Source organism: Papio anubis, chromosome 5 (assembly GCF_008728515.1).
Source record: "Papio anubis isolate 15944 chromosome 5, Panubis1.0, whole genome shotgun sequence".
Taxonomy (NCBI): domain Eukaryota; kingdom Metazoa; phylum Chordata; class Mammalia; order Primates; family Cercopithecidae; genus Papio; species Papio anubis.
Window position 1 is genome coordinate 88,652,581 of NC_044980.1, and position 27,844 is coordinate 88,680,424.

At 39.1% G+C, this 27,844-nt stretch overlaps 1 protein-coding gene and 1 pseudogene across 2 annotated transcripts in view; both read left to right on the plus strand.

The window, feature by feature from the left end:
* Positions 1-27,844, plus strand: part of RHOBTB3 (Rho related BTB domain containing 3) — a 65,146-nt gene that overhangs the window by 21,500 nt on the left and 15,802 nt on the right. The window contains exons 6-9 of the mRNA XM_003899933.5: positions 1,994-2,359; positions 10,105-10,217; positions 14,986-15,106; positions 27,480-27,653. Of these exons, the coding sequence (XP_003899982.1) occupies positions 1,994-2,359; positions 10,105-10,217; positions 14,986-15,106; positions 27,480-27,653 (774 nt within the window). The remainder of the gene's footprint in view (positions 1-1,993; positions 2,360-10,104; positions 10,218-14,985; positions 15,107-27,479; positions 27,654-27,844) is intronic.
* On the plus strand, positions 15,113-21,451 carry LOC103885258 (annotated as a pseudogene). Its single transcript, XR_001903563.2, has 2 exons — positions 15,113-16,402; positions 16,459-21,451. The product of XR_001903563.2 is annotated as a 60 kDa heat shock protein, mitochondrial-like (transcript).

The following is a 27,844-nucleotide window of genomic DNA, read 5'->3' on the forward strand; positions in this document are numbered from 1 at the left end:
AATGTTTGAAAGTATTTTTAATACAAAGTTCAGGGCAAATAAACTTAAAAGTAAGTTATATCAACTGTTATCAGAATTTTCTGCATGATTTTATAATAGAAATAGCGTAGCACTTTATTGGATCAATATCCTTTGGAATTTAAGAGACCCCATCTCTTTTAAAAAGTGCAGATATATAGACCACATATAAATCTAAATGATACACATTTGGCTTTGAATTTCCTGGTGTGCAAAGGGAAAGGGGAGACATGGTCTATTAGGTTGCAAACCCTTGGGCATTAAATCCTTTCTGGATTAGAAAATGAGTGGGAAATGACCAGATAAATAATGTAGATAGTTCTTAGTTCTCATTAATCAAGAAGACAAAACATACTACATCCTCAGAGAAAGCAAAACATTACATGTCATTTAGCTCTAAAAGAAATATCTGGGCTCAGGCGTGGTGGCTCATGCCTATAATCCCAGCACTTTGGGAGGCCAAAGTGGGCAGATCAGCAGGGATCAGGAGTTCCAGACCAGCCTGGCCAACATGGTGAAACCCTGTTTCTACTAAAAATACAAAAATTAGCGGGGCATGATGGTGACACCTGTAGTCCCAGCTACTCACAAGGCTGAGGCAGGAGAACTGCGTGAACTGGGGAGGCAGAGGTTACAGTGAGTCGAGATCATACCACTGCACTCCGGTGAGACTCTGTCTCAAAAAAAAAACAAAAAAGAGAAAAAAGAAATCTCTTGTGTGGGTCTTCATGTGGGGGCACTAAGTGATATAGTGGACAGGGCCTTCAAAAGTGTCTCTTCAGGAAATGCAGCCTCAGCGTTCACAGAGCTGTTTCTTGTACTCTTCTGTTAGGACAGCTGTGTGTAAAACACTAAAGATATCCCAGGGGTTCAGAATAATACAGTCTGGGTACATATTTAGGGCTGATTTGTTCCAAGGACGGATCCTGGGCTCTGGGGCACATTGCATTTAGGGTTTTGTGAGGGCGCCACAGGCAGTGGAAGGGAGGAGGGTGGACTGGAATATAGTGCAGGGAGAGCCTGGCCTCCAAAGGACTTTGTTATTATCTGTTTTATAGGCTGGGGTTTGCTTTGGAAGCAAGGATTTTTATTGCTAAAGAAGTTTGAATTTCACTGATTTAGATGGTTCCTTATCCTTCAACACTGCACTAATATTACTTTCCTTAGCTCCTCTTTGGATAAAAATGAGATGGCAGATGTTTTACAGTTAGGGTCGGTGGAGAGGGCCTGGAGTGTAGGTATTCTGAGTTGATTGAGGGCTCATCTCTCTTTATTGGTGATCAAACTAGTAGACTGAAGGTTATATCCTCTATTAGAAATTAGGGAGCTGAGTCAGCACTTTCGCTGAAGCATTTTACTAGGAGGAAAAGTACTAGTTTTGGAATCCAAATAAAGGGTTCAAAATGTTTTCCAACAATAGCATTCAAGACAGTGAGCCTTGACTTTGAGAAGTTGCAGAATTTTAACAGCTCAGCCCTCTACCTCTGCTTCTGGTCCCAAGAGGAAAGGGACTTCAGATGTGAGGTTGGGTTCTTCGGAACTTATTCAGTACTCTGAACTTTTAAAATCGGGTAGAAGTAAAGAATGATGACTATGAAATACTAAAGTGCGGTATTTGGCGGGTTGTTCTATTTTGGGACACACAAGTAAGAAGAAATGTTATTTTATTGCTCTGTACGTAATTAGTAAGTTCTTCATTTGCTCTATAAAATGTAAATAAACATAGTATTTGTGTGTCTTGTTATAAAATTCTGTAGTCCCTGAATAATTAGTTTATATATGTTTGTAAATTAGGTTAAGCTGTACAAAATTGCTGTTTTTGTGCATCAAAAAATGGTTAAATATTGGCTGTTTCTTATGGTTTAACCTAATAATCTTTTAAAATATTATACAATTGTATTTAAAGTAAACATGAAATTATTGGGTCTGTAAACCTGAAAGGAGTTTATTATTTTTATTTTCTTTTTCAAAACAGAAAAAATGCCTGTCTTAAAGGCCGAAGCGTCACATTATAACTCTGACTTAAATAACTTGCTGTTCTGCTGCCAGTGTGTGGACGTGGTATTTTACAACCCCAATTTAAAGGAAGTTGTAGAGGCCCACAAGATCGTTCTCTGCGCTGTAAGCCATGTTTTCATGCTGCTTTTCAATGTGAAGAGTCCCACTGACATTCAGGATTCCAGTATCATCCGAACTACCCAGGATCTCTTTGCTATAAACAGAGATACTGCATTTCCAGGTGCTAGCCAGGAGTCTTCAGGCAACCCACCATTACGAGTCATTGTTAAAGACGCCGTCTTCTGTTCTTGTTTATCAGACATCCTTCGCTTCATTTATTCAGGTATCTTGTCAAGTGGTTCTGGTTACTTACAATCTCATAAACTTTGCAAATGAAGCGTGCCTGTGGTGCTCAAGGGTACTGGTTAGTTTTACAATGATCTTTTCCTACCATCTGGGATGAAGATTATACATGAAATATTATTTGCTTTATATATAGGAATTGGTCCAAGCTTTCTGTTTTCCCTACAAACGTACTTGCCTCATCTTTTTCCTATCAATTTCATTTTACTGTGGTAAAATATATGGAACATAAATTTTACTATCTTAGCCATTTTTAAGAACACATTCATAATGTTATGTAACTATCACCACCATCCGTGTCCATAATTCTTTTCATCTTATAAAACTGAAGCTCTCTACGCATTAAACAATGATTCCCCATTCCACCCTCTTTCCAGCCACTGACAGCCACCATTCTACTTTCTGTCTCTGTGATTTTAACTCTCCTAAGTGCCTCATGGAAGTGGAATTATACAGTATTTGTCATTTTATGATTGACTTATTTTACTTAGCATAATGTCTTAAAGGTTCATCCAAGTTGTGGTGTGTATCAGGATTTTCTTCCTTTGAAGGTTGATCATATTCTGTAGTACCTATAGACCACATTTTGTTAACCCATTCATTCATCCATGGACACGTGGGTTGCTTCTGCTGTTGCAGCGATTGTGAATAATGCTGCTGTGAACATAGTGTACAAATACCTCTTTTGAGACTCTGCTTTTATTTTTTGTTTGCATATATACACAGAAGTGGAATTGCTGGATCACATGGTAATTCTATTTTTGATTTTTTACAGAACTGTCATACTGTTTTCCACAGTAGCTATACCACTTCACGTGCCTGCAAACTGTGCACAAGGGTTCCGATTTCTCCACATCCTTGCCAACACTTGCTATTTATTTTTTTTAATGGTAGCCATCTTAATGGGTATGACGTGGTATCTAATTTTGGTATTGATTTGCATTTCCCTGGTGATTAGTGATATCAAGCATCTTTTCATATGTTTTTGTATTTGCCTTGGTTTTAAATCTACTTGTAAAAACAGTAATCTACCAAACAGATATGTTAATATTTTATTTCCTTAACATCCAAAATATGAAATATGAGAATTTATTGTCCAATTTCGTTTTAAAGACATAAAATATTCCAAGAGTAAGTGAAATCAAATGTCTATACCTTAAAACCTAGCTATTCACTCTTCAGTTCGACTCTTAGATTTTGTAGGCCGTCAAAGAGAGAGTTGCATTCAGCTTAGGAACTGGAAATCAATATCCAGTGTTAGTTGAGGTCTGATTAACTTTGGCCATGACTATCATAGACGTTACTTTCTTTTTTCTTTACTGTGCCCTTTCTTTTTAAGATTCAGCTTATCAAGTATTTTTCTCTTTGCCCTTTTAAAAACTCAGCAGCAACTATATTTTAAAGATAGAAGTTCTATCTGAGTCATTTTAGCAAATGAATCGAAGGTCTTACATCTAAGTGTCCTGTGTAAGAATGGAAAAGAACAGATGTAAAATGAATTTTAATGCAAGCATCTACATATAAGTTTTCTGAGAACTCCTGTCTTTAATTTTCTTTACCCACTTCAAATCATGTACCGACGACCTGTTAGGCTAAGGTCACTCCTGCCCTGCAATGTGTCTGGAGAAACATTTATAATTAATTTGTTTTAAGGCTTCCAATAAAGCCTAATTGGGAACAGATAAAAAGTTTAAGGTTTGCAAAACAAGTATCATTTCCTACAGGTAGAGAAATTTGGGGCAGCCTTTATTTAAGTAATTGATTATAAAAATAAGGTATTACTTTGTTCATGTGGGTTGTGATCATGTAATTTTATAAGTTAAAACTTAAATTATGATTTTGAAAAGTACAATTGCAGCATGCAGATTTATGTGGATAAAAGATACATATTGGAGTAGAATGTGGTGCTAGGTTAGTGAAATAATGGCTTGGAAAAGGCATAAATTAAGCACCTGTACAGCACACACCCAGCACATTGCCTTCAACAGGTTCTTTCTAAGTTTTAGTTGAATTACGGGGAAGGCTACAGTAGCCGGGCATCATCATATCAGTAAGCCAAACTACTTAAAGACTTCATTTAGTACTATAGATTTTAACGTTTAAACTTAGAATGTCACAGTTCAGAATTTAAGATTTTGAAAAACTAACATGTTTACATGTTAAGAGAAAAAAAATATTTTTAATCATATGTCTAAGGAACTGTGAGGGACGTGACTTTTTTATGATAATTTTCTGTTGAAATTAAGTGAATTATTCAGCAGGTTTCCAAAATTACTATTGACTACTTTCAAAGACACATGAGCACTCTGAAGTCTTATATCCTTTTTAATACAGTAGCAGTAAAATAGCTAGATGTATCTCCAGTGGTTGATCCTGCCAGCTTTCTCCTAGGGGGAGTGCTTTATTTAATTGCAAAATTAATACAGGCAGATGGAAAAAAAGGGAAAGAAAAGAAAAAAGTTATCCTTTTACCCCAGACCCTTTCCCCAGAGTCATTTACCTGTTGTAAATTTTTTGTGCATTCATTCTGATACTGTTTGAAAGAGATTAATATACGGGGGACATTTGCATTAGTAAAAATGTAATCCTAGGTAGCTGCTGCTTTCCAGGGATCACAGGCCATTTCCCATGACTGGAGCATAGAGTGAAAGGTGATGGCTGGTGGGTGATGAGGTGGGTGATTAGGTGGGCAAGGTCTGTGGAAGCTGTTCCTGCTGCTCTTAGACTTGTGTTAGAGTTTTAAGCATGATCAGTCTGGGCTTTAGAAAGCTCATCTCTGGTGATGGTTGGAGGGTGGAACAGTGCAGCCAAGACAGGCATTCAATCAGGAGGTCCCATTACTCTGGCGATCAGCCTCAGGAAGGCCAACATTCAGACAATGGATAGCCCTGCCCTTGGCCCTTCATCATCTAGACCAGTGCTTTTCAAACCTTCAAGTGTATGCAGATCATCTGAGGATCTTGTTCCTGTGGAGATTCTGATTCAGTTGCCTGGAGTGGGGCATGAGTTTCTGTGTTTCCAGTAGTCAGTCTCCCAGGTGGTGCTGGATCTCTGGACTACCAGAAGCAGCTGGAATACCTGCTTTTGGAAGAACTGGGAACCAGCCAAAGCCAGGACACTAGGGCCTAGAATTCAGTGCAGAGGCCTGAGAAGGCTACCAAGTTATCAGCTTAGGATTCAAAGTAAAAATGGGGTGAGCTGCAAGGCTGACTGAGGCAGGGCTATTTGGAACTGGGGCTCTCAGTGCCCTGTGTGTCCCCTGCCTGACATGAGGAAAAGTGGATGCCTAGTGGTTGGGTGGAAATTAAGTAAGGCTGGAATAGGGATCGGAGGGCAGGCAGGCATGATGGTGTGAAGAGCCTGCTGAGCTACAGGTCTTCAACCAGTTCAGAGTCCTGGCTTCTTAACCTGACACTCACCTGTTCCATTTCGGCTGTGATCTCTCCTTGTATGTCATGGCCAAAGCCGGAGATGCTGTCTGCTCTGAGCAGGAGCACGGGCCGTTGACCTGGGGCTGCAGAGACCCAGATACTGGTTAAGGAAAAGTGAAAATAACTGGTTCGGCAGGTACCTATTTATTATTCTTTAATTATTTACAGATTACAACCTCTGGCTCAAGGAAGGGTTTCATTTACATTATGTTAAAAAGAGATATCAAAGCTGTATTTGCACAGAAAAGACAATTTTGAAAAATGCTGAAAATTAAGAGAAAAAAATTTACCCAGATTCCACTATCAACAGAAAATGTCTAAACATTTACTGTTTTGTTTGATCCTCTGGTCGTTTGTGTATAAATAAGTGACACTGGTTTTGAAAGCATATATTTTGTAATCAAGTCAAACAAAAATTTTAAACCTACAGTTTTCTCAAAGACTTCAATAAATGGGCCAGGCTTGTTTTGTTGTTTGTTTGTTTTTTAACAGTTTTAAACCTGTGAGTAGAATACAAGTGTTAAGGCACAGTTTTGCAGTGGTTTTCCCACAGAAGTGCTGTGGTCTGCCCTTGGGTTATGCTAGAGAACCACTGAAGACAGGAGTTGTTTGTTTGTGTTCCCGTCAGATGAGTTGGTAAAGCAGAGGTTGAACTCCATCGTGGGCTCAGGAATATTTGCCTTGAGCAAACATGGGCTAGAAAATTGTAATAAGCCTATCTTGTGTCCTTTTTTTTTTTTTTTTAAAGAACCAAATTACAAAGAATATCTTAATTCTTTTTAAATAACATGCTTTTTTTAACCTTTAGGAATTTGAATTTTGGTGTGTATTGTGTCACCATGAACATTTGGGTCGTTATTTAGGAGGGACCTGTTTAACAACAGTCCAGTTAACATTTTACACCTATATATTCCTATTGAAATTTTTGATTCAGTAGACACAGTCAAGGTATGTCTGTTTTGTATATGTTAGTTTTCTATTGAATAACAACAAAACACCACGTAACATGTAAGTACTTAACTACTAATCCTAAGGAACAAGGAGTAATGTGATAAGTGAAGCCAGCCCTTTCCTGGTCTTCAGGGAGAAATTCTTACATGGCATACAATTGTAACATTCTTATAATACTTGATACAGTCTTAATGCTTGCACATTCTTGAGTCACATGATCTCAGATGGTTAGGAAGTGAAGTAATTGTAAGAACCTCAAGAATTTAGCTTTGAGCTCTTCCTGCCACAGATGGCCCTTAGAGTTTCACATCACTTATTGAAATGCCATCAGAGTAAACAAATATGTAGAAGCAAGCTTTCATCTTCCGTTTGCATAGCATTCTCCAGTTCTTAGAATTATTCCATGGCATGCCCTTTTCTGTATTGCGTAAAAACACAGTGTAGCATATGTGAGTATACCATGCGCTCTAAAAGTCTAAGTGAATTCAGTGCTTTAAGAAGTTAACTAAAGAAAATCCCAGTCAGTGATACAAGATGTCATCCTGCCCTTGTCTGCAGTCAGTCAATCAGTAAAGTTATGCCAGATGAGTAAGTTCTGGAGAGCTGCTGTATGACATTTTGCCTATTGTTAATGATACTGTAGTATATACTTAAAAGTTTGCTAAGAGGGTAAATCTGATGTTAAATGTTTTTACCACTGGAAAAATAAAAAGAAAGTCCCAGTCTTAGGACTATTGGCTTATTAGGACTTGAAAGTTTCAAAGATGACTTGATTAATGTTTCTAATTATGAAAACAGCCCAATCATCAGTGTGCTCTTGAGAATTAGTCTTACTTTCATTTTCAGTGATTGATTCTTCCTGTGTGTGTTCTTAGACAGTTCAGTGGCCTGTGGGGATTTACCTGCTACTAATTCCATCTACTTAGATTATTTGATGCTTGCTTGCTTTTAGATAGTCTTCTGAATGGAGATATTTTATAGGTATTTTTTAGTTAATATGCTTTTACTTAAATAACAGTGTAACTTTTACATATGTAAGTATGTAAGAGAACACAGAGACAGTACTTGTGTTCTTCTTTAGACTGGATGAGTGTAGACAATAAAAAATACCTACATGTTCCCTTTTTTCTGCATACCACTAACACTGGGTTTCGGTAATGGCTGAAATTTCTTTCCTTTTTCCTCTTTTTTTTTTTTTTTTTTTTTTTTTTGAGACAGGGTCTCACTCTGTTGCTCCCACTGGAGTGCAGTGGCATGATCACGGCTCACTGAAATCTCTGCCTCCTGGGTTCAAGCAGTTCTCCTGCCTCAGCCTCCCGAGTAGCTGGGATTACAGGCACATACCACCATGCCCAGCTAATTTTTGTATTTTTAGTAGAGACGGGGCTTCCCCATGTTAGCCAGGCTGGTCTCAAACTCTGTGGCTGAAATTTCTAAAGGGAAAACAGTGGCCATCAGCAGCATACAATGCACATTAGGGTCACCAGGGAGGATTTTAAAACACTGATGCCAGGGGCTTCAGGCTCAGAAATTCTAATTTACTTGATCTGGAGATGAGACCTCCTCTGATGGTATTTTATAAAAGATCCCAGGTATTTATAATACACAGGTGTGGTTGATAGTCACTGGCATAGAGTAATTTTCTTGATCTGGGATCCATTGGCTTCTAAGGGGTTTTTATGCTCTGACATTGTTATACTGACTTTAATGTTTGTATGCACATTAAATTTTCTGGTGATACAATCCAAAGAATTTATGAGATGGGAAAAGAGGATGTGGCCACAGAGTTAAAAAGCATTCATGCAGAAAGAGAGAAACAGAAATCATAGAGCTCTTCTACACTACACAGCTTTGGGAATTTGAGGAGGAAGAGGAGCAATCAGTGAAGGCATAAAAAGCGCTAGCAAAGGCAGAAAGAATCAGTGGTGTGCTGGAGCTGGCACCAGCTTGTGAGAGCCCAGTTGTGTTTATCATCCCCATTTCCTTGTTCTGTGATGTCATGTTGGTAGCATCACAGAAATGGCAAATGCTACATATCATTTGACTCCCTCCCCCAGGACACACTGTAAGTATTAGGAAGGCCAGGTGGGGAGAAGTTGAAAGGATGCGCAATAGTGCTCAGTGCTGCCAGGCTCAGCTGTAAAGAGCCTGAGAGCTTCTGGACTTGCAGTCTGCCCCTTCCGATTGGATTTGGTTCCAGACTGGCTGCAATTGCCTGATCTCATTGGTTTAATAAGTGTTTATGTGCCTGCCTCATACCCCAATATCCATGAAGGCATCTGGTGAGTGCTGAATGCAGGAAGGAAAACATTAGAAGAAATAACTGAGAGCAGATTGAAAAGGATCTTGAATTACCCAGAGAGGTGAAGTGACTTGTCACACTAGTAGTCAATAGCTGAGGTAGAACTGGATCCTAACTATACTGCCCACACTAGGCTTCCTGAATTCTATTTTATGAAATAGGACCTTCTATAAATCATAGGATAGATGTGGGTAATCTCTTGGAATATCATGATCAGATTCGTGCTTTCGAAAACTCACCAACTTTGAGTAATAGGATGGGTTTGATGGGGAAAAGACTGTTAGGGAGCAGGGAGGTTGGATGGGAGGTTGCTGCAGGCCAAGTGAGAGAAGTCCTTGGGGAAAAGGTCAGCTTTTGCTGACCATAGAATAAGAATTTTGTAAGACATAGAGGAAAGGGGGCTGACAGAGTGGGAGAAGTGAAATGAGCTTGGGGAGAGTTTTGAAGTGAACTGGGGAAAGGCAAGGGATGGTGGGGTGATTTTGCTCCAATGACATGAGCTACATGGATGATGTAGCTCCCTTCCTCGGGCTGGTTTTGTAGAGTTGACTCTCAGACATCCCAGTCTGTCCCTGACAAAACATGAGACCTTCTGAATGCATTCTGTGGCTGCTGCATGTTCCTCTACCTGATGATAGTCACTGCTGCCCATGATTAGTAAGATTTAATTCACCCTTGGGAAAGACCACATCTACCTTCTTACTCAGGACAAGTAAATAATTTGGATGCTGGACCACTTGTCATGGTAATTCATATTCAGACCATTGCTGTTATCACTAGCTGGCCACCTATTGCAGAGAGGTAGCAGCAGTCCGGGGAGGAAGAGTTCAGATTTTGAGAAATAATTTAGGGGAAGTTAAACTGTTTTTTCTAAATGTAAGTACTGTTTAAATGTTTTAGTATAGTTATAAGGATATATACATAGTAAAGAAAAATTAAAAGAAAGCACTAAAAAAAGGGAATGTTGTATTTAATAAGAGATTTACTTGAGTTACTTCCTCATTTAACAGAAAAATCCAGCATGTACTAATTTGTTTACAGGTGCTTTTCAGTGGGAAGAATTGGAAGAAGATATCAGGAAGAAGTTGAAAGATTCTGGGGATGTTTCAAATGTAATCGAGAAAGTTAAATGCATTTTAAAAACACCAGGAAAGGTAAATTAATTTGTTGTAAGTTAGTTAACTTTGACTCTCTGAATTATAACTCACATACTATGATGAATATAAAATTGAGTCCTTAGAAGAGTCAAATACTATATAAATGTAAATGTTTCCCTTAAGTATATTTTGCCATTTAAATACTGAAAACATAAGCATGGGTTATTTGTATCTTAGATTGTGTGTGTGTGTGTGTGTGTGTGTGTGTGTGTGTGTGTGTGTGTGAGTGACAGGGTCTCACTGTGTTGCCCCGGTGGGAGTGCGGTGACATGATCTTGGCTCACTGCAGCCTCCACCTCCTGGGCTCAAGTGACATCTCCCACCTCAGCCCCACCAGGGGCTGGGACTACAGATATGCGTCACCACACCTGGCTAATTTTTATATTTTTTGTAGAGATGTGGTTTTTCCATGTTGCCCAGGCTAGTCTCAAACTCCTGGGCTCAAGCGATCTGCCCACCATAGCCTCCCAAGGTGCTGGGATTACAGGCATGAGCCACCACACTCGGCCCTATCTTAGACTTTATGTAAGAATTAAAATATGTGTGAGTCATGTCTTTAAAATGCTCGTTTGCGAATTCTGCCTTCTGAAACATTCCCCTGGAGCTCTGGGAACACACCATCTATATCAACAATAAAAGGCTGTTTAATTTGTCCAGCTACGGTTAAGGTTATTAGAGAGGCTGCCTTCTCACTCCTCACAGTTTAAGTTTCAAATAGTTTCCGAGAGGAAGGCAGTTCTGTATGTCCCTTTTTCAAGTGTTCTGAGAAATCTATTCAATGAGGTGGACAGTTAAGGATTATCTCATCAATTATAGGTTCAAAATTATAAATTACATTCAAGTTTATAAAAACAGACTTTGTATATTGCCATAGACTGGTGCACATTAAAACTCTAGTAACTTGATATTGTATAGTCTGTAAAGGCTTTAAAAAACATTTCAAAACTTTAACACATTACACAGTTTCGCCAGTGTATTCTTTTTTCTGATTTTATGATAAACAAATTGGCTGCAGTATATAAATAAGGTAAGTTATATGCAATGCTTAGCGGAATAAAGATATATATTAACTATAAGAAAAAATGATTATTCCTTTAATTTTTTAATACAGATGACTTTTCTGTTTTCTAAAACCTGTTAACATTTTAAAGTTAATGTTTTACAAATATAAAACTGTACTAGCTTTGAGTGAAGATTCTTGATTGTTCTTTAGTTGAGAAATAGTCTTTTTTGCAAACAAAGTAACGTGGAATTAAGGAGTAAGTTTTTTTTGTTGTTTTTTTTTTAGTAACACATTGAAGCAGGTATACAGAAGCTGTCCAGTTTTACAAGTATATGGCAGGATGGTAGCTCTTGCAGTCTAATTCAACTAAATAATCCTTTGTAAAAATGTGCACATATGCCTATATTCTCATTTTCAAAACAGTTCATCTAGTTGTCTTGATTAACTTGTTTATGCACCAGTAAAAATGTACATCACACACATTTGTGTTCTCTCAAACTTCTGCCCTCCCATTTTTTTCAAATTCAAAACAATTGATGAGGGAATCTGTTTATAGATTCTCTCCCTCTCTCTCCAGTTCTCTGTCTCATACATTCATGTGTAATATACGTCTATAAAATATTCACATTATGAAAATTCATAACCTTTATATGGCTGACAAGTACAGAAATGTTGACTTTTCTTCTAACCCTGAACCTTTTCTTGAGTCTGATTCGGAACACATTCCTTTGAATACGGAGAATAAAATGAATTCTTGTTGGGGAAAGGGAAGGCTGGGTGATATGATTCCATGGTATTGCACTGAATTCCCTCTGCACAGGGGGAAAGAAGAGTTCTTTCACCCCTTCTTCTTGTGCTTTCCCGGGGTAAGGGGCTGTCTCATTTACTCAGTACCACACGGGGATGTAACCCTGAATTGGGACTCGGGGAAATGGTAGATTACAGTTGTGAATCTGCCACAAATCATCTCTGTGGCTTTGAGTGCGTCGGGGCTTCCTATAAAATGAGGAATAAATTGGATGGTTTTTGAAGACTCTGTGAGCTGTCCACTTTGGTGACGCTTTTTGTTTGTTTGTTGTTTTTTTGAGACGGAGTCTCGCTCAGTCACCCAGGCTGGAGTGTCGTGGCGTGATCTTGGCTCACTGCAAGCTCTGCCTCCCAGGTTCACGCCATTCTCCTACCTCAGCCTCTTGAGTAGCTGGGAATACAGGCGCCTGCCACCACCATGCCTGGCTAATTTTTTTGTATTTTTAGTAGAGACGGGGTTTCGCTGTGTTAGCCAGAATGGTCTCGATCTCCTGACCTCGTGATCCGCCCGCCTCGGCTTCCCAAAGTGCTGAGATTACAGGCATGAGCCACCGCACCCAGCCGGTGATGCTTTTTGACTGTTACTCTCCTTTACGCGTGGCAGGCACTTGACTCCCATACCCGAATTCCTTGATGGTATGTTGTGTATAGGATCTTAGAGTGACTGTATAGGACCAGGATTTGTATGATCCTGTTTTGCCTATGGATGCCATTCTGGAATGTTTTCTGCTGTCTTAGGAGGAAGAATATTATCATTTCCCCGCCTCCCACTACCAAATATTTTAAACTTCCCACCATAGTAGATTAATTTAGAGTGAGAAGTAGATGTCATTTATTCTTATTACTGCTAATGTTGTGTGTTTATTTCTTAGGGATAAAGCTTTCAGAGTTCCCTAGCTAGCCGAGCAGAGGATTAGCATTCTGACCAGGGCTGGGGCTCTGAGATTCAGCAGGGGGAATGGGTGGAGACATCAGAATTTAAAATGAATAAAATATGATATTTCAATACAAATCCCAGCTAAATCATTCCAAATTAGGGAACTACATAGACTTTAAGCAAGATTGCGGTCCTAATGAATCCTAGTATTTAAAATGACTTATTATTTCATCATCATTTGGGTAACATTACCTGAAAATATTCAGGCTTGTTTTGTTTACCCACTGTAAATAGAGTAAAATTAAAAGAAAGAGAGAGAGAGAGAGAAAGGAAGAAAGGAAAAGAAAAGAAATGGGTGGAGGGTATGGAAAGGGAGGCTGGCCCTTGACTACCAGGAGGGTTGGCACAAAGGGAATGCCTGAAGACCACAGAAAGGATAAAGCACTGAAGCCTGAGTTAGACAGAGGGGCTGCTCCCAGAGCCACCAGCTCCAGCCAGGTGCATCAGGACAGACGAGTTATCAAGGGAGAGGGTCTCAGGAATGCCAGATCAGAAACCCAGGAAGGTCTTTGTAGGTTCTAGTGGGCTCTGCTGTGAGTAGGAAGAACAATTAGGATTATAAGATTGGACATGAAGATGGAGGTGAACCAGCTGGGCCTGGTGGCTCACACCTGTAATCCTAGCATTTTGGGAGACCGAGGCAGGCACATTGCCTGAGGTTAGGAGTTTGAGACCAGCCTGGGAAACATGGAAAAACCCTGTGTCTGCAAAAAATTAGCTGGGCGTGGTGGTGCACACTTGTAGTCCCAGCTTCTCGGGAGGCTGAGGCATGAGAAGCACTTGAGCCTGGGAGGTGGAGGTTGCAGTGAGCCAAGATCATGCCATTGCACTCTAGCCTGGACCACAGAGCAAGACTCCATCTCAAAAAAGGTGGCGATGAACCAACTCATCACTCTCGGTTATTTTTTAAATGTTCACTGCTTTAAGAGAAAGTGTTAAGCTAGTAAGCAGAAGAAGGATATGGTGTGATAAGGGAAAGATGTATTTTTCTTTTTTTTTTTTTTTCCCCAGAGACAGGGTCTCACTCTGTCGCGCAGGCTGGAGTGCAGTGGCATAATCTCAGCTCACTACAGCCTCCACCTCCCGGGTTCAAGTGATTCTACTGCCTCAGCCACCCGAGTAGCTGTTATTACAGGCACGCACCACTACGTCCAGCTAATTTTTGTATTTTCAGTAGAAACGGGGTTTCGCTACATTGGCTAGGCTCATCTCAAACTCCAGATGTCAAGTGCCCACCTTGGCCTCCAAAGTGCTGGGATTATAGGCGTGAGCCACTGCGCCTGGCCAAAGAATGTATTTTTCTTTTTTTTTTTTTGAGACGGAGTCTTGCTCTGTCGCCCAGGCTGAAGTGCAGTGGCCGGATCTCAGCTCACTGCAAGCTCCGCCTCCCGGGTTCTCGCCATTCTCCTGCCTTAGCCTCCCAAGTAGCTGGGACTACAGGCACCCGCCACCTCCCCTGGCTAGTTTTTTTGTATTTTTTTAGTAGATACGGGGTTTCACTGTGTTAGCCAGGATGGTCTCGATCTCCTGACCTCGTGATCCGCCCGTCTCTGCCTCCCAAAGTGCTGGGATTACAGGCTTGAGCCACTGCACCCGGCCTAAGAATGTATTTTTCTTAATTACAAATCAAGTACTATCCTAATGAACAAATTAGGTTGTACGTGTAAACATATTTTAGTTGTAGGCATTTGTGTGGGGTTGGACTACTGTTGTCTGTTTCGCAACAAAGACTCATAGGGGTTTTAGGACCTTGCAGCTTCTCAGCCATGGAGCTGAGTTTTCTCTTAGGCAATTCGTTTACTGCTGTGAATGCTGAAGAGAGCAGTGTTGTTCACTGACAGGCAGCCCATACCGTTCTTGAAGGTAAGTTCCTTTGAAACCTATGATCAGAGATGCCATAGAGTATGGAATCATATTTCTTTTGAGATTTAGCATAATTTTCCAAATTCTTAGCCTAGCCTGTATGTTATCGAAGCATATTAAACACCTTCCCCCTGTACTTTTGTTTTCTCTGATAGATTAATTGCCTAAGGAATTGCAAAACCTATCAAGCCAGAAAACCTCTGTGGTTTTATAACACTTCACTCAAGTTTTTCCTTAATAAGCCGATGCTTGCCGATGTTGTCTTCGAAATTCAAGGTATGCATGAACTTTTACAAAGTTTATGATTCATTTTTATTTCTTGTTTCTTTCCTTGCTGTCTACTTCAGATTGGAATGTTTGTTGTGAAGGAATGATTATTCCCTATTATTCCCTATTGAGGGATGTAGATTAATGCTACCTTAATGTCAACAAAATCTTCCGGGTAAATAGGAAGTATTTTATTAAAATGAGAAGAGAAATTTCTATTTCCCTTAGTATTTTTTTCCTTTGCCATATGCTTCATCAACTTTTAGGGCCTAGCAAGGGATGGGATGATCTGTAATATTTTATTATATATTTTTGTGTGTATTTCTTTAAGATCCTAGTGTTTGCTGCATCTGGAGCTAATCCCCTTAAAATTATATTATATCTAGCTTATTTTATCCAGCTCTCTTCCTTTTTATTTGAGAAAAAGGAATTGACCATTATTTTATTCAGTTGTCTTCTGTTTCTTTTGAGAAAAAGGATTGAGGGTTATGCCTGGCCCACCTCAGGCATCCGTAGATATTGCTACATTTATTCCTCACAGCACTTTGAGAATGTTATCACCAGAGCAACTGAGAGCTGCTGCTTATCTCTCTAAGAAAGTAAGACTACCTAATTTTAATGAAGATGGGTTGTTTGAGTGCCCATTATTGATTACTCGCTTGGATAATTTTGTCACTTTAGTAGATTAAGATCTAAAGAATGTGGTGGGAGCTGCCAGCACACAAGGTGCCAACGGGCAGGGGAGAGGCAGAGGGAGGGGATGTGGGCTTATCGCCATGTGCGTCTTGCATTCTGTCCCTCACTGGCCGCTGACCTGCCTGACTGCACAAGCTCTGCTGCTGCCCCACAGAAATACTTGGATTACCCAGTCTTTCCGCACATGAGACCGGTGTCAGAATACTGGGCTCCTCATCTCATTTGGGCTTATGCCAAAGATGTAAAATTTGGTGCAGGTGCCTGAGCCTTAATGCTTCAAAGTGTCAACCTTTTAGTCAAAGCCATAGCTGCTACAGTGGGGCCGAAGGGAAGAACTGTGATTATTGAACAAAGCTAGGGAAGTCCCAGAGTAACAAAAGATGGTGTGACTGTTGCAAAGTCAATTGGCTTACAGGATAAATATAAAAATATTGGAGCTAAGCTTGTTGCCAGTAACACAAATGAAGAGGCTGGGGGTGGCACCACCACTGCTACTGTACTCGCACACCCTATGGTCAAGAAAGGTTTTGAGAAGATTAGCAGAGGTGCTAATCCAGTGAAAATCAGAAAAGGTATGATGTTAGCTATTGATGCTCTAATTGCTGAACTTAAGAAGCAGCCTAACTCCAGCCTGGGCGACAGAGCGAGACTCCATCTCAAAAAAATAAAAAGCAGTCTAAACCTGTGACAACCCTTGAAGAAATTATTCAGGTTGCTACAATTTCTGCAAATAGAGACAAAAAAAGTCAGCAACATCATTTCTGAAGCAATGAAAGGGGTTGGAAGAAAGGCTGTCATTACAGTAAAGGATGGAAAAACACTGAATGGTGCATTAGAATCACCATATCTAATTTTTGCATACCTATTAATACATCGAAATTTTCGCATACTTTATTAATACATTGAATAATTAGGCTAAATTTTCACATAACTTATTAATACATCGAAAGGTCAGAAACATGAATTCAAGAATGCCTATGTTCCGTTGAGTGAAACAGAAATGTCTAGTACCCAGTCTGTTGTACCTACTCTTGAAATTGCCAGTGCTCGCTATAAGCCTTTGGTTGTCTTTGCTGAAGATGTTGATGGAGAAGCTCTACAAACTTTCCTTTTGAATAGGCTGAAAGTTGATCTTCAGGTTATAGCAGTGAAAGCTCCAGGTTTGTTGACAATAGAAAGAACCAGCTTAAAAATATGGCTCTTGCTGCTGGTAGTGCAGTGTTTGCAGAAGAAGGGTTGGCCTCATAACACAGGAAAAGTTGGAGAGGTCATTGTGACCAAAGGTGACGCTGTGCTCTTTAAAGGAAATGGTGACAAGTCTTGAATTGAAAATTATATTCAAGAAATCAGTGAGCAGTTAGATATCACAGCTAGTGAATATGAAAAGGGAAAACTGAATGAATGGCAGAACTTTAAAATGGAGTAGCTGTGCTGAAGGTTGGTGTGGCAAGTGATGTCAAAATGAATGAAAAGAAAGAGTTACAGATGCCCTTAATGCTATAAGAGCTGCTATTGAAGAAAACATCATTCTGGGATGGGGTTGTGCCTTGCTTCAGTGCATTCCAGCCTTGGACTCATTAACTCCAACTAATAAAAATAAAAAATTGGTATAGAAATTATTAAAAGAATACTCAACATTCTGGCAGTGACCACTGCTAAGAATGCAGGTGTTGAAGGATCTTTGGTAGTTGAAGCAATTGTGCAGCGTTCCTCAGAAGTTGGTTATGGAGCTATGGTTGGGGATTTTGTGAATATGGTGGAAAAAAAATCATTGACCCAACAAAGGATGCGAGAACTGCTTTATTAGATGCTGCTTGGGTGCCTTCTCCATTAATTACAGCAGAAGTTGTAGTCACAGAAATTCCTAAAGAGGAGAAGGACCCTGGAATGGGTGCTGTAGGTGGGATGGGAGGGGGCATTTCTGATTCCTAGAATAGAGCTTAACCTTTATTCATGAACTTGTGATAGGAAGCTCAAGGCAGTATTTCTCACCAGTAACTGAAGGAAAGGCTGAGTGATGTTTTTAAAAAGTCACTATAACCATCAGTTACTGGTTTGTGTTTTAAATCACTGTAACCATCAGTTACTGATTTCAACTGACAATAAATAGCAGTTTACTGCTGTCATTGTCCATGCCTACAAATAATTATTTTGTACTTTTGGATAAAAACACATTTTACATTCCTGATACTGGGTGAAAGAGCCGCGTACCAATGTACTGCTTTCAGCTTAAATCACTGAGACATTTTTACTACTATGCTGTTAAAATCAGGATTTTAGTGCTTGCTAACAACAGATGAGAAGTTAAGAAGCAGCTTTTCTGTGGAGAGTAAGAATAATTGTGTACAAAGTAGAGGAATACCCAATTATGTGACAACCTTTATGTAATACAAATTTGTTTAAAGTTAAAACAGAATGAATTGTTAGATACCTTCAGTTATGCAAGAAAGATTCAATTCCACTATATTCACAGTATCCCCAACCATAGCTCATAACCAGCTTCTGAGGAACGCTGCGCAATTGCCTCAGCTACCAAAGATCCTTCAACACCTGCATTCTTAGCAGTGGTCACTGCCAGAATGTTGAGTATTCTTTTAATAATTTCTATACCAATTTTTTATTTTTATTAGTTGGAGTTAATGAGTCCAAGGCTGGAATGCACTACTGTTTTCCAATGAAAATCTAAGTAGAACTTTAGATGGGCAATTACTAAAAGGAAGATATAATCTAATTTAATGGTAGAATTGTGTAGCAGCTAACAATAGTCATTTACTTTTAAAAATATTTCCTCAGAAAGATGCACATTACTTTTAACTTTGGTCATCTGCCAAGACAGGGAAATGGAAACTTTCCAATGTCCCTTCCGACAAGCCATGGCCAGCCCCGTGTGCAGTGTGAGCCTGGGACCCTGAAAGTAGGGCAGCGAGAGTGACCTTGAGATACAGAAAAACGACTGGGAAAAAAGCTAACAAGAGGACACAGACTTTATATCTTGCTTTCGTCATTTTAGACCTAAAACTGGCTCTAAGCCCCTCATGTGATCACACCTTCATTTATTTGTTGCCTAAATAAAGATCCAAACTTTCTATCTAGAGACAGCTTTCATAAATTACTCATTATAGGTAGGGCACTCCTAGTCAGGGATAAAGCTCCTGGTGATTACAGAATTCTCTTATTAGCTTCTAGGAGAAAACTCTCTGTTGATGAAGACATTTACTAAAAGTGTTTGATATGCTCTATCCATACCAGAGAAACACAGGAATAGATCATTTTGTACAAATCATCTAAGAAGCTTCTCATTTCAACAGAAAAGACTACATCCATTGTTAAGAAGAAATATGATTAGTAAATGAAAAAGTATTTCCATCTTTCTAAAATTAGCTTTTTAAAAAAGTCTAGTTTATGGAGATTGAATCAGTTTCTGCATTCTGAAAGAAGGAGAATGATGCTGCTGGAGATGGCTGAATGCTGTCTTCCAGATGACTTCCTGGGGGGCACTGGGGTCACCCGTGATTTAGGGTTGACTGTGAGCAGACTCCACAAGATGGAGATAAGGTGGGGGCAAACCATTCCAGTGACCATTATAGCAACCTAGGGCACTGCTTTTCATAACCGGAAAAAGAATTAGTAATCTGAAGGTTATATGGTGAACATATGAGAGTAGTGTCTAGTGGTGTTTGATCCAGGGCTTGGTGAGTTCTGGTAGATGTCTTCTGTCCTATAACATAGTGTTTGTATTAATCAGACCAAGCATCTCTAATCTTCCTGGATGTTCTAGCTACTGGTTCTATGGCCAGGGCTGACCAGTCTCTTAGCATTTGCACAATATTTGATACAAATTAAGTACAGCATACTCGATTAGGTATTTACTTCCTAAGTTCTGAGTATGTTTTAGTCCTTTGCTATATATTTTTTTTTAACCTAGATCCTCTTGATTGGCGTTTCGGATGTTCCCAAACCCCTCAGTCATCCCCTAAGACTCTGGAATTTTGGGTTATTCTCTAAATGACTAATCTCTGTCTTTGTGTGTGTGCTTTAGAAGTTTAACTATGAGAAGGAAGCCATAATTCCTGATCACAGGAGGAAACTTAAAATTTCCACTAATAAAGGATCTATGTTATTATGTTGCTGTGTCTCCTACAGTCCCTAGAACTGTGACTCGCCTTTAATAAATGGCTATTGATAGTAAGATTAATGGTCCTGAACTTGGGAATCCACCACCGAAGCATAAATGCGCTTGAAGAAGACTTTGCATTGTAATAAACTTGTGAAAGGAAAGAGGGTCCATCTCTTTGCCAGGGACGTTCATTTTGCAGCACAGTTTGAGAGCAATCTTTTTCAAGTAAATTGAATATGAATGCCTGTCCCCATCATACATTAATGAATTAGGGATTGTCTCCCATCCCCACCTTTTCTCTTTTGCTGTGTTATAAAATAGTTACCAAATGTGCTTGTAATTTGCATAGAAGGCATTGGCATCAAACATGATGTCAGCGTAACTCACTGAAAAGATTTTCGAAAGGAATATGGAACACATGAAAATATATGTCATATTAAAAACAAGAGATAAGCAGTGATGTGGTGAACCCTTGCTCCTCCTAATCTTGTGCTTTTCTTCCATGATTCTACCTACTGCAGGCACCTGCTCCCCTTTCACCGTTTATGCAGGGGCTGGGGTCAGGAGGGCTGGCTGGATGATGATGTGCAGCGATTGCTGTGGTGCTCTTTATTGCTTCCCTAACTCTGAAACCAAGTCTTCTTAGGAGTTGGAAGCAGGGAACAGCAGGAATGGTGGAGGCAGGATCTGGCAGCAGCTTCTCTAAAGTCAGCTGTAGGCGAGGCACACCAGCTGCTGAGAACTGGGGTGGGGAGGGGAACTGTAGACAGCAGCAGCAGTGTCGTTTCCTCAGGATGGGCCCCAATTCCAGCCTTGGCTTTGCGTCCTGACCAGTGTGTCTATGGGCAAGTCACCTGACATTTCTTGTCTTCAAGTCTCGTTTGTGAAGTGAAGAGGGTGACGAACCATACAGATTCTAAAAGGTTCTTTTTAGTTGTGTAACTAATAGCCATCCTTCTTTGATTCTCCTTGCACTACTTGCAGGGTAGCAGTGAGAAAACTAAGAAGAAATTTTGAGTTAGAAGTTGAGTGAATTCCTGCTCCTTTCATAGTTAAAATATGTGACCACCAGCCCATTGAATGGAATGGAGTGTGTTTGAATTCTCCTCCCTGTGGTCACTCTGGCAGCAGGCTCAGCTTACTAGGGCCATTTATCTAATGTACCTTTGGAATTCTTCCAAAATGTATAGGGAGAAGTAGAAAAACCAGAGGCGTTCTGAGTGAGGAAAGAAGCAGATGACTCAGCAAATCACCAATCTCCTTCATTTCCTTGAACAGCAGATAGTTGAATTTCATGACGAAACTTTAATTTTTTTCTGATTATGAAAGTCTTATATGATTGTTTTAACCAAGTGTGCAGAGAATGATCGTACTTATAGACAATGTCTGTTTTGTTCATAAGTGAATTAAAAAGGTCGGGAAAGATATATTCCATATTGTGAACAGTGGTCATGTTTAGAAACTGAAATGGGCATGGTGATTAGAAAAATGTTATAAGTGCTTATTGTAGGACAGTCAGATAATATATAAAGGTGCAAAAAGTAAAAAATAAAAATCACCCATAATCCTATGCCTCAATAACAATCCCAGTTTGATTCTGGCAAAATTCCCTCAAGTCAGTTTTCCTCTGCTTAGAAAAAAAGGGCTGGGAAAATAGATACTATTGTCTACCCAATTGTGTGTCTTTTATTTTTGAACTTATGTCTTAAGCATTTTACACTGGATTAAAAATTGCTTGTTAACATTTTTAATATAGGTGTAAATTTTAACTATTTTAACTATAGGTGTAAATTTAGGTATCTCCTTTATTTTCACTATTAGAAATAAGAGCTGCATTGAAGATTTAATGTAAATATCTCACTCTGAAATTGGGATTATGTCGTTAGAATAGATTCCTTGTCAAAGAATAGGAACATCTGTAAGACATCATAAATGCTATGAAATTGTATATGTCCAGAATACTAATTTACATTCTAATGTAAATTCTGTACTAATTTACATTCCCATTGGCAGTGTGTGAAAGCACTTGTTTTCATACAAACAAATCCTTGTCAGCATGAAGTATGCTTACATCTTAATTTTTCTTGCAAATTTGATACAACTGTGTGTTTTTAATATTCTACTCTAGAATCAAGAAGTTCAGACTGTGCAAATCAAAATCCAAATCTCCTCTGATCCATTGGATCTTTTAGTATTGAGACATTTGTATTACATATATATGATAGCATTGACTCTGGCAGCAACTCTACTAGAGATTATATATGTAAATCTCAAGTCTTGAAACAGTGTTGTATTTTGGTATTGGTATTCACAACCCTACTTGCCACATGATAGTGGAGCAGAGATTTGCACCTTAACTCAAAGGCGAGCATGAGAGTGCTTAAAACACCTGGTTAGTGCACCTAGAAAAATTAGATTGATTTCAGAATGGCACAGTCATAACTGCTGCTTTATTTAAAGTCAAATTGCATTCTCTCATGTATCCTATTTTACATTCTTGTCATTACCTGAAAATTTATAAAGGTTGAGTACCCTTAATCTAAAACCCTAAAATCCAAAATATCCTAAAATCCAAGATTTTTTGAGTGCTGATGTGTGCTCAAAGAAAATGCTCATTGAAGCATTTTGGATTTTGGATTTTTGGATTAGAGATGCTAAACTATTAAGGAGATTAGAAATGCTAAACTATTAAGAATGTGTGTATATATATATATGTACTATTAAACATTCTTAATATATATATACACACACATATATCTATATATATATATATATATTTATCAAATTTTCCAAAATCTAAAATAAAATGGAAGCGTTGAAACATCTCTGGTCCCAAGCATTTCAGATAAGGGATACTCAACCTATGCCAGGCATGAAGGTTTGCTTTTTAGATCATGTTAATGCCTCTCAGTGTGACAGCCTTTGGGCTCTATGGTTTTGAATTGTAGTTAAATTATTAACAGACAGCTAAATTTTAATGTCACTCTGAAAAATGAATGTCTAATTTTGGGGGCTATAAATAGGAATAGCAATTGGAAGTGTGAAAGTACTTCTAACTTTATCAGTGATGTGTAATTCAAATGTTTTACACCAAACCAAAAAAAAAATTGGAAAGGAAAATATTTTTATGTTTTAAATTTATTTATGTCGAACTTAAGACAGACCCTGAAAGTAAGGATTGGGTAACCAGTCTCAAATCTTAATTATAAACTTTGTTTTAAGTTACAGTGCAGTCTTCACATAAATTTACAATTTTTTTTTTGCTATACACTTTACTTAAAATATTTATGATGCAAAATACACACTTCAAAAGATTCATAGTTGTGAAATAATTCACACTGGAATGTAACTTTGATATCAATACAAATTTATGTGAAGTAATTGGAATAATAATTTAAAAATTAGATGAGTATCCATTTAAATGTAATGTTTTGGCTGGGCATGGTGACTCATGGCTGTAATCCCAGCACTTTTGGAGGCCAAGGTGGGCAGATCACCTGAGGTCGGGAGTTCAAGACCAGCCTGGCCAACGTGGTGAAACCCCATCTCTACTAAAAATACAAAAATCAGCCGGGCAAGGCAGCACATGCCTATAATCCCAGTTACCCGGAAGGCTGAGACACAAGAATCGCTTGAACCCGGGAAGCAGAGGAAGCCGTGAGCTAAGGTCACACCACTGTACTCTAGCCAGAAGACAGTGAGACTCTGTCTCAAAAAGTAAAATTTTTTAAAAATGTAATTTATTTTATAATTATATTTTGTAATTATTTCACACAATAATCATCTGAAGTCACACGTATTAAGTTTTTGGCTTCTTTACTCCACTTTTGAGCATGAATATTAATCTCATGAGAGGTTTAAGGAAAACTAAATAAGAATGGAATCTATGGAACAATTTACACCAGAACTGATATACTGAGGGACCTTGAGGTGGTGGTAGTGCCATGGGTCAGAAAGACCTGGTTAAGATCTTTGCTTGGATGCATACTTACTATGTAGGTTTGACTATGTTACTTTACATTTCTGCCTTTTTTTTTTTTTTGCCTATAAAATAGGGATACTAATTTCTACCTTGTGGCGTGGTCATGGGGGTTGAGATAGTGCATACAAAGGACAAGCAGAGGCTTCACCTGCGAACTCCACTCCCCTTCACCTGCAATGGCAGCTAGTTTAGTACTGGTGGATCGCTGTACTTTTTCCTGCTGAACCCACGTTCCGCAGCCAGTCTTTCTTTTAAAGTGTCCCAGGCCTTCCCCCAAAACTGGCTGAAATTAGCCTACGATAGAAAGTGGGATACCATCCCTCTAATAGGTGATCATCAAATATACATATTTTCTTTACCACTCCCAACTTACTGTTTTGGCATGTGAAGAAAAAAAAAAAAAACAGTTACTATAGCAGTTCTAAAGTCAGTATTGGTAAATATTTAGAGAGGTACGGATGTCCTTTTGACATGAGTCTGTGTCACATGAAGAGTTCTTTAGAAAATTACATTCCTTCCCCATTTACTCAGCTAGTATATATTCTGAATCTCCCTTGAGCTAGATAGGTATCCTTTTTTAGCAATAAAACCAAAAACAGTTCTAAAAATTTCACTTTTGAAACCTGGAAAGTAGTTTGAAGAAAGTGTGACAAATGTAGTATTTTATTTTAGTAAACAGTGGAAACAAAGATTTTTTATAATCTCTGTAAAGTGACTAGAAAACTTGAGCTTTTCATTTTTATTTCACTCTTGTTGTTCTTTTCCTTAGAAAAAAATTCTTAAAATTGTAACATCAAATGAATACTACAAAGAGAAGATAGTTTGGCCTTGACAGGTTAAAGGAACATGATTATCTTTTAACTAGAAAATGCTGTCTTCCATTTCCTTAAGTAATTTCTTTACCTGTATCCTATTGCTAGTTAGTACATAAACCACATTATGTTCCTTCAGCATATTTTTATATACAGTGTTGAAAGATCTAACCATAATAAGGTGGTATTGTATTACAGTTTCACAACAGAACAATCTATAACATCAAAACAGTAGTTTAAAGGTGAAAAACTGAAGTTGATGTTTTCTTAACAGGAAGTGTAATCGTTTTCCAAACTAAATTCCAATATTGAAATAGGCTTAAAAATGCTTTAAGGTACAGTTGTCGGCCAGGTGCAGGGGCTCACACAGGTAATGCCAGCACTTTGAGAGGCTGAAGTGGGCGCATCACTTGAAGCCAGGAGTTCAAGACCAGCCTGGCCACCACAGCAAAACCCTGTCTCTAGTGAAAATACAAAAAAAAAAAATTAGCCAGGCATAGTAACGCAGGCCTGTAATCTCAGCTACTCGGGAGGCTGAGGCATGAGAATCATTTGAACCAGGGAGGTGGAGGTTGTGGTGAGAGATTGTGCTAGTGTACTCTAGCCTGGACAACAAAGCAAGACTCTGTCTCAAAAAAAAAAAAAAGAAAGAAAAAAGAAAAGGTACAGTCGTTCCTTAATGTCCATGGGGGATTGGTTGCAAGGACCTCCTGCAGACACCCAGATCTGCTGTGCTCAAGTTCGTGATATTAAATGGCTTAGTATTTACATGTAACCTATGCATATCCTCTTGCATACCTAAAATCGTGTCTAGATTACTTATAATATCTAACACAATGTAAATGTTATATAAATAGTTGTTATACTGTATTGTTTAGGGAATAATGACAATTTTAAAAAAATTTTGTGTATGTTCAATACAGTTGCAGGGTTTTTTTCTGAATATTTTCCACTCTCTGTTGGTTCGGTCTGTGGATGTGGAACCCATGGATTCGGAGAGCTAACTGTACTGAGTGTTTTGTTGCTGGGTTTTGCAACTCTGTTATAACCCCATTATCAACAGAAAATTTCTGTTAAAATTTCAAGGTTACTTATCAAATTCTACCCCCATCAACTATCTACTTGGTATTTTTTGGTAGATCTTAAATCCCTGTGCTTACCCCAAGTTATAGATCATCCAGTTTATTGAAGTCATGCTTCTAATTATTAAAAAAATAGTGCCCTATTTATCTTTAACATTTTAAAACCTTACAATTACAAGTCAAATGGCATTACCTGTTTGTATTCTTTATTAACTGCTGCATACAGATATAGCCAGCATGCTTTAATTATGGAAACTGGTCCTTCCCGGTGGAGGGACACTGTCACAGTGAGGCAAGGAGGGGTGTGCCTGCCGGGAGGTGAGTGTTGACTGGGTGGGAGGGCTTCACAAGTTACTTCCCTGCTCCTCGGGTAGGTGTAGCTGTGCAAATCGCAGTGCCAAGCAGTAGACGCAAAGCTGGCAGTGCCAGATGTTGCTTGTAGATCCTCAGTGATTATTGGCTTTGGAAAAAGCCACTGGGCTTAGATGTAACTCTTTTTCTTCTTTCCTGAGTCAGGAAATGGTTTGCTTGGATTTAAAAGGGATGAAGAACCCAATAATTGTAAATGCTTTAGGGAAGACTATATAACCCTGATAAGTACTAGATTTTAGAGATATGTAGGTAAACTCTTGGGCAGGGCTGAGTGGTTTGGTTTGGTTGGAGAGTTACTTTCTGGAATGCGACAGCTTTGTCACCCACACTGGCTGTGGTGTCTTCCACGAAAGTAAAAACTGCTCCAAAGCAGAGGTAGCTTTGTCTTCCTCTTCTTTGTATCTTCAATTCCAAATGCAGTGATTGGCACATGCTGATGCTCAGTAATAATCTGTTGAAGTGATCCAGGCTGAACTGAAGACTGGCAGTGTGTATCCGTGGTTTCCTAAGGTGGTGGAAGTGGAGAGCCCTGGCCACCTGTGGCCCTATCCAGCGCTGCCTTTGTGTGGTGCAGCAGTAGCTAGAAAGCCTAGCAAGCTTTTCCTAAAGAGTCAGTTCAGTTCAGTGTGTTCAGTGAGCAGTATGGGCTGAGAGGGCCCTCAAAATTCAATGTAGCGCTGGCTCTCCCAGCAGCAGGCATTGTTCATGTGAGACAGAATGGTTGCCTGGGGAAGTAGTGTGCTCGGGAGACTGCAGGGATTAAGGTCACCCTCTTCCAGATTTTCATTAAGTCTGAAATGCTGTCCTTGGCTCCACGAGAGATCCTCTTGCTGTTCCTACTGTGGTGTGTGGACTGCTTATGGTTTACTTCTTACAGTTTCCCGTTTCAGATAAGGGGAAGCGTGGCCAAGATGGTTCTGTGAGTCAGGCCCAGAAGGGTAGTGGGGTTGTTTTCTTGGGAAGCACATGGGCACGGCTGGTATTATTAATATTTCAAGCCAATTAGAAAGGATTGATGTTTCATTATAAAAATATGAAGCAAAATATTTCATTTCAGTGTTTCTATTTCTGGAAATACAAACCAAGTGACAAATAGTTGTCTGACTTGCAAATTGTTGGTTTCAAGGTCAACATCTGAACTTTCTTTATTGCTCCCTTTAAAATTTAGTTTCTGGATTAATGGTACTTATCACTCCCAAATTTAGATTCTGCATATCAGCCTAGCTGTCCCTAATGTAGTAGTCTAATTAGAAGGAAAATTGCTGGAATAACCCTGCGGGTTTATCTCACTTATTTCTTGTTTCCCTTTTGAACCTTTCAGGTACGACAGTGCCAGCCCACAGGGCCATCCTGGTGGCCCGTTGTGAAGTGATGGCAGCCATGTTTAATGGTAATTACATGGAAGCAAAGAGTGTCCTGATTCCTGTTTATGGTGTTTCCAAAGAGACTTTCTTGTCATTTTTAGAATACCTGTACACAGACTCCTGCTGCCCAGGTTAGCAATACAAATGTTGGTAGTATCTTATAATTCTTTCTTTCCTTGCCACTCATTTTGTTAAATTGCATTCTGTGAAATCTATTTTCATTTAAGATTTATTAGTTGACATCATGGAATGTACTAAGCAGTTAGAGGTGGTGCTGGAACAACAACCAATTTTCATTCAGTTCAAGTGGAGGTTCAGTGAT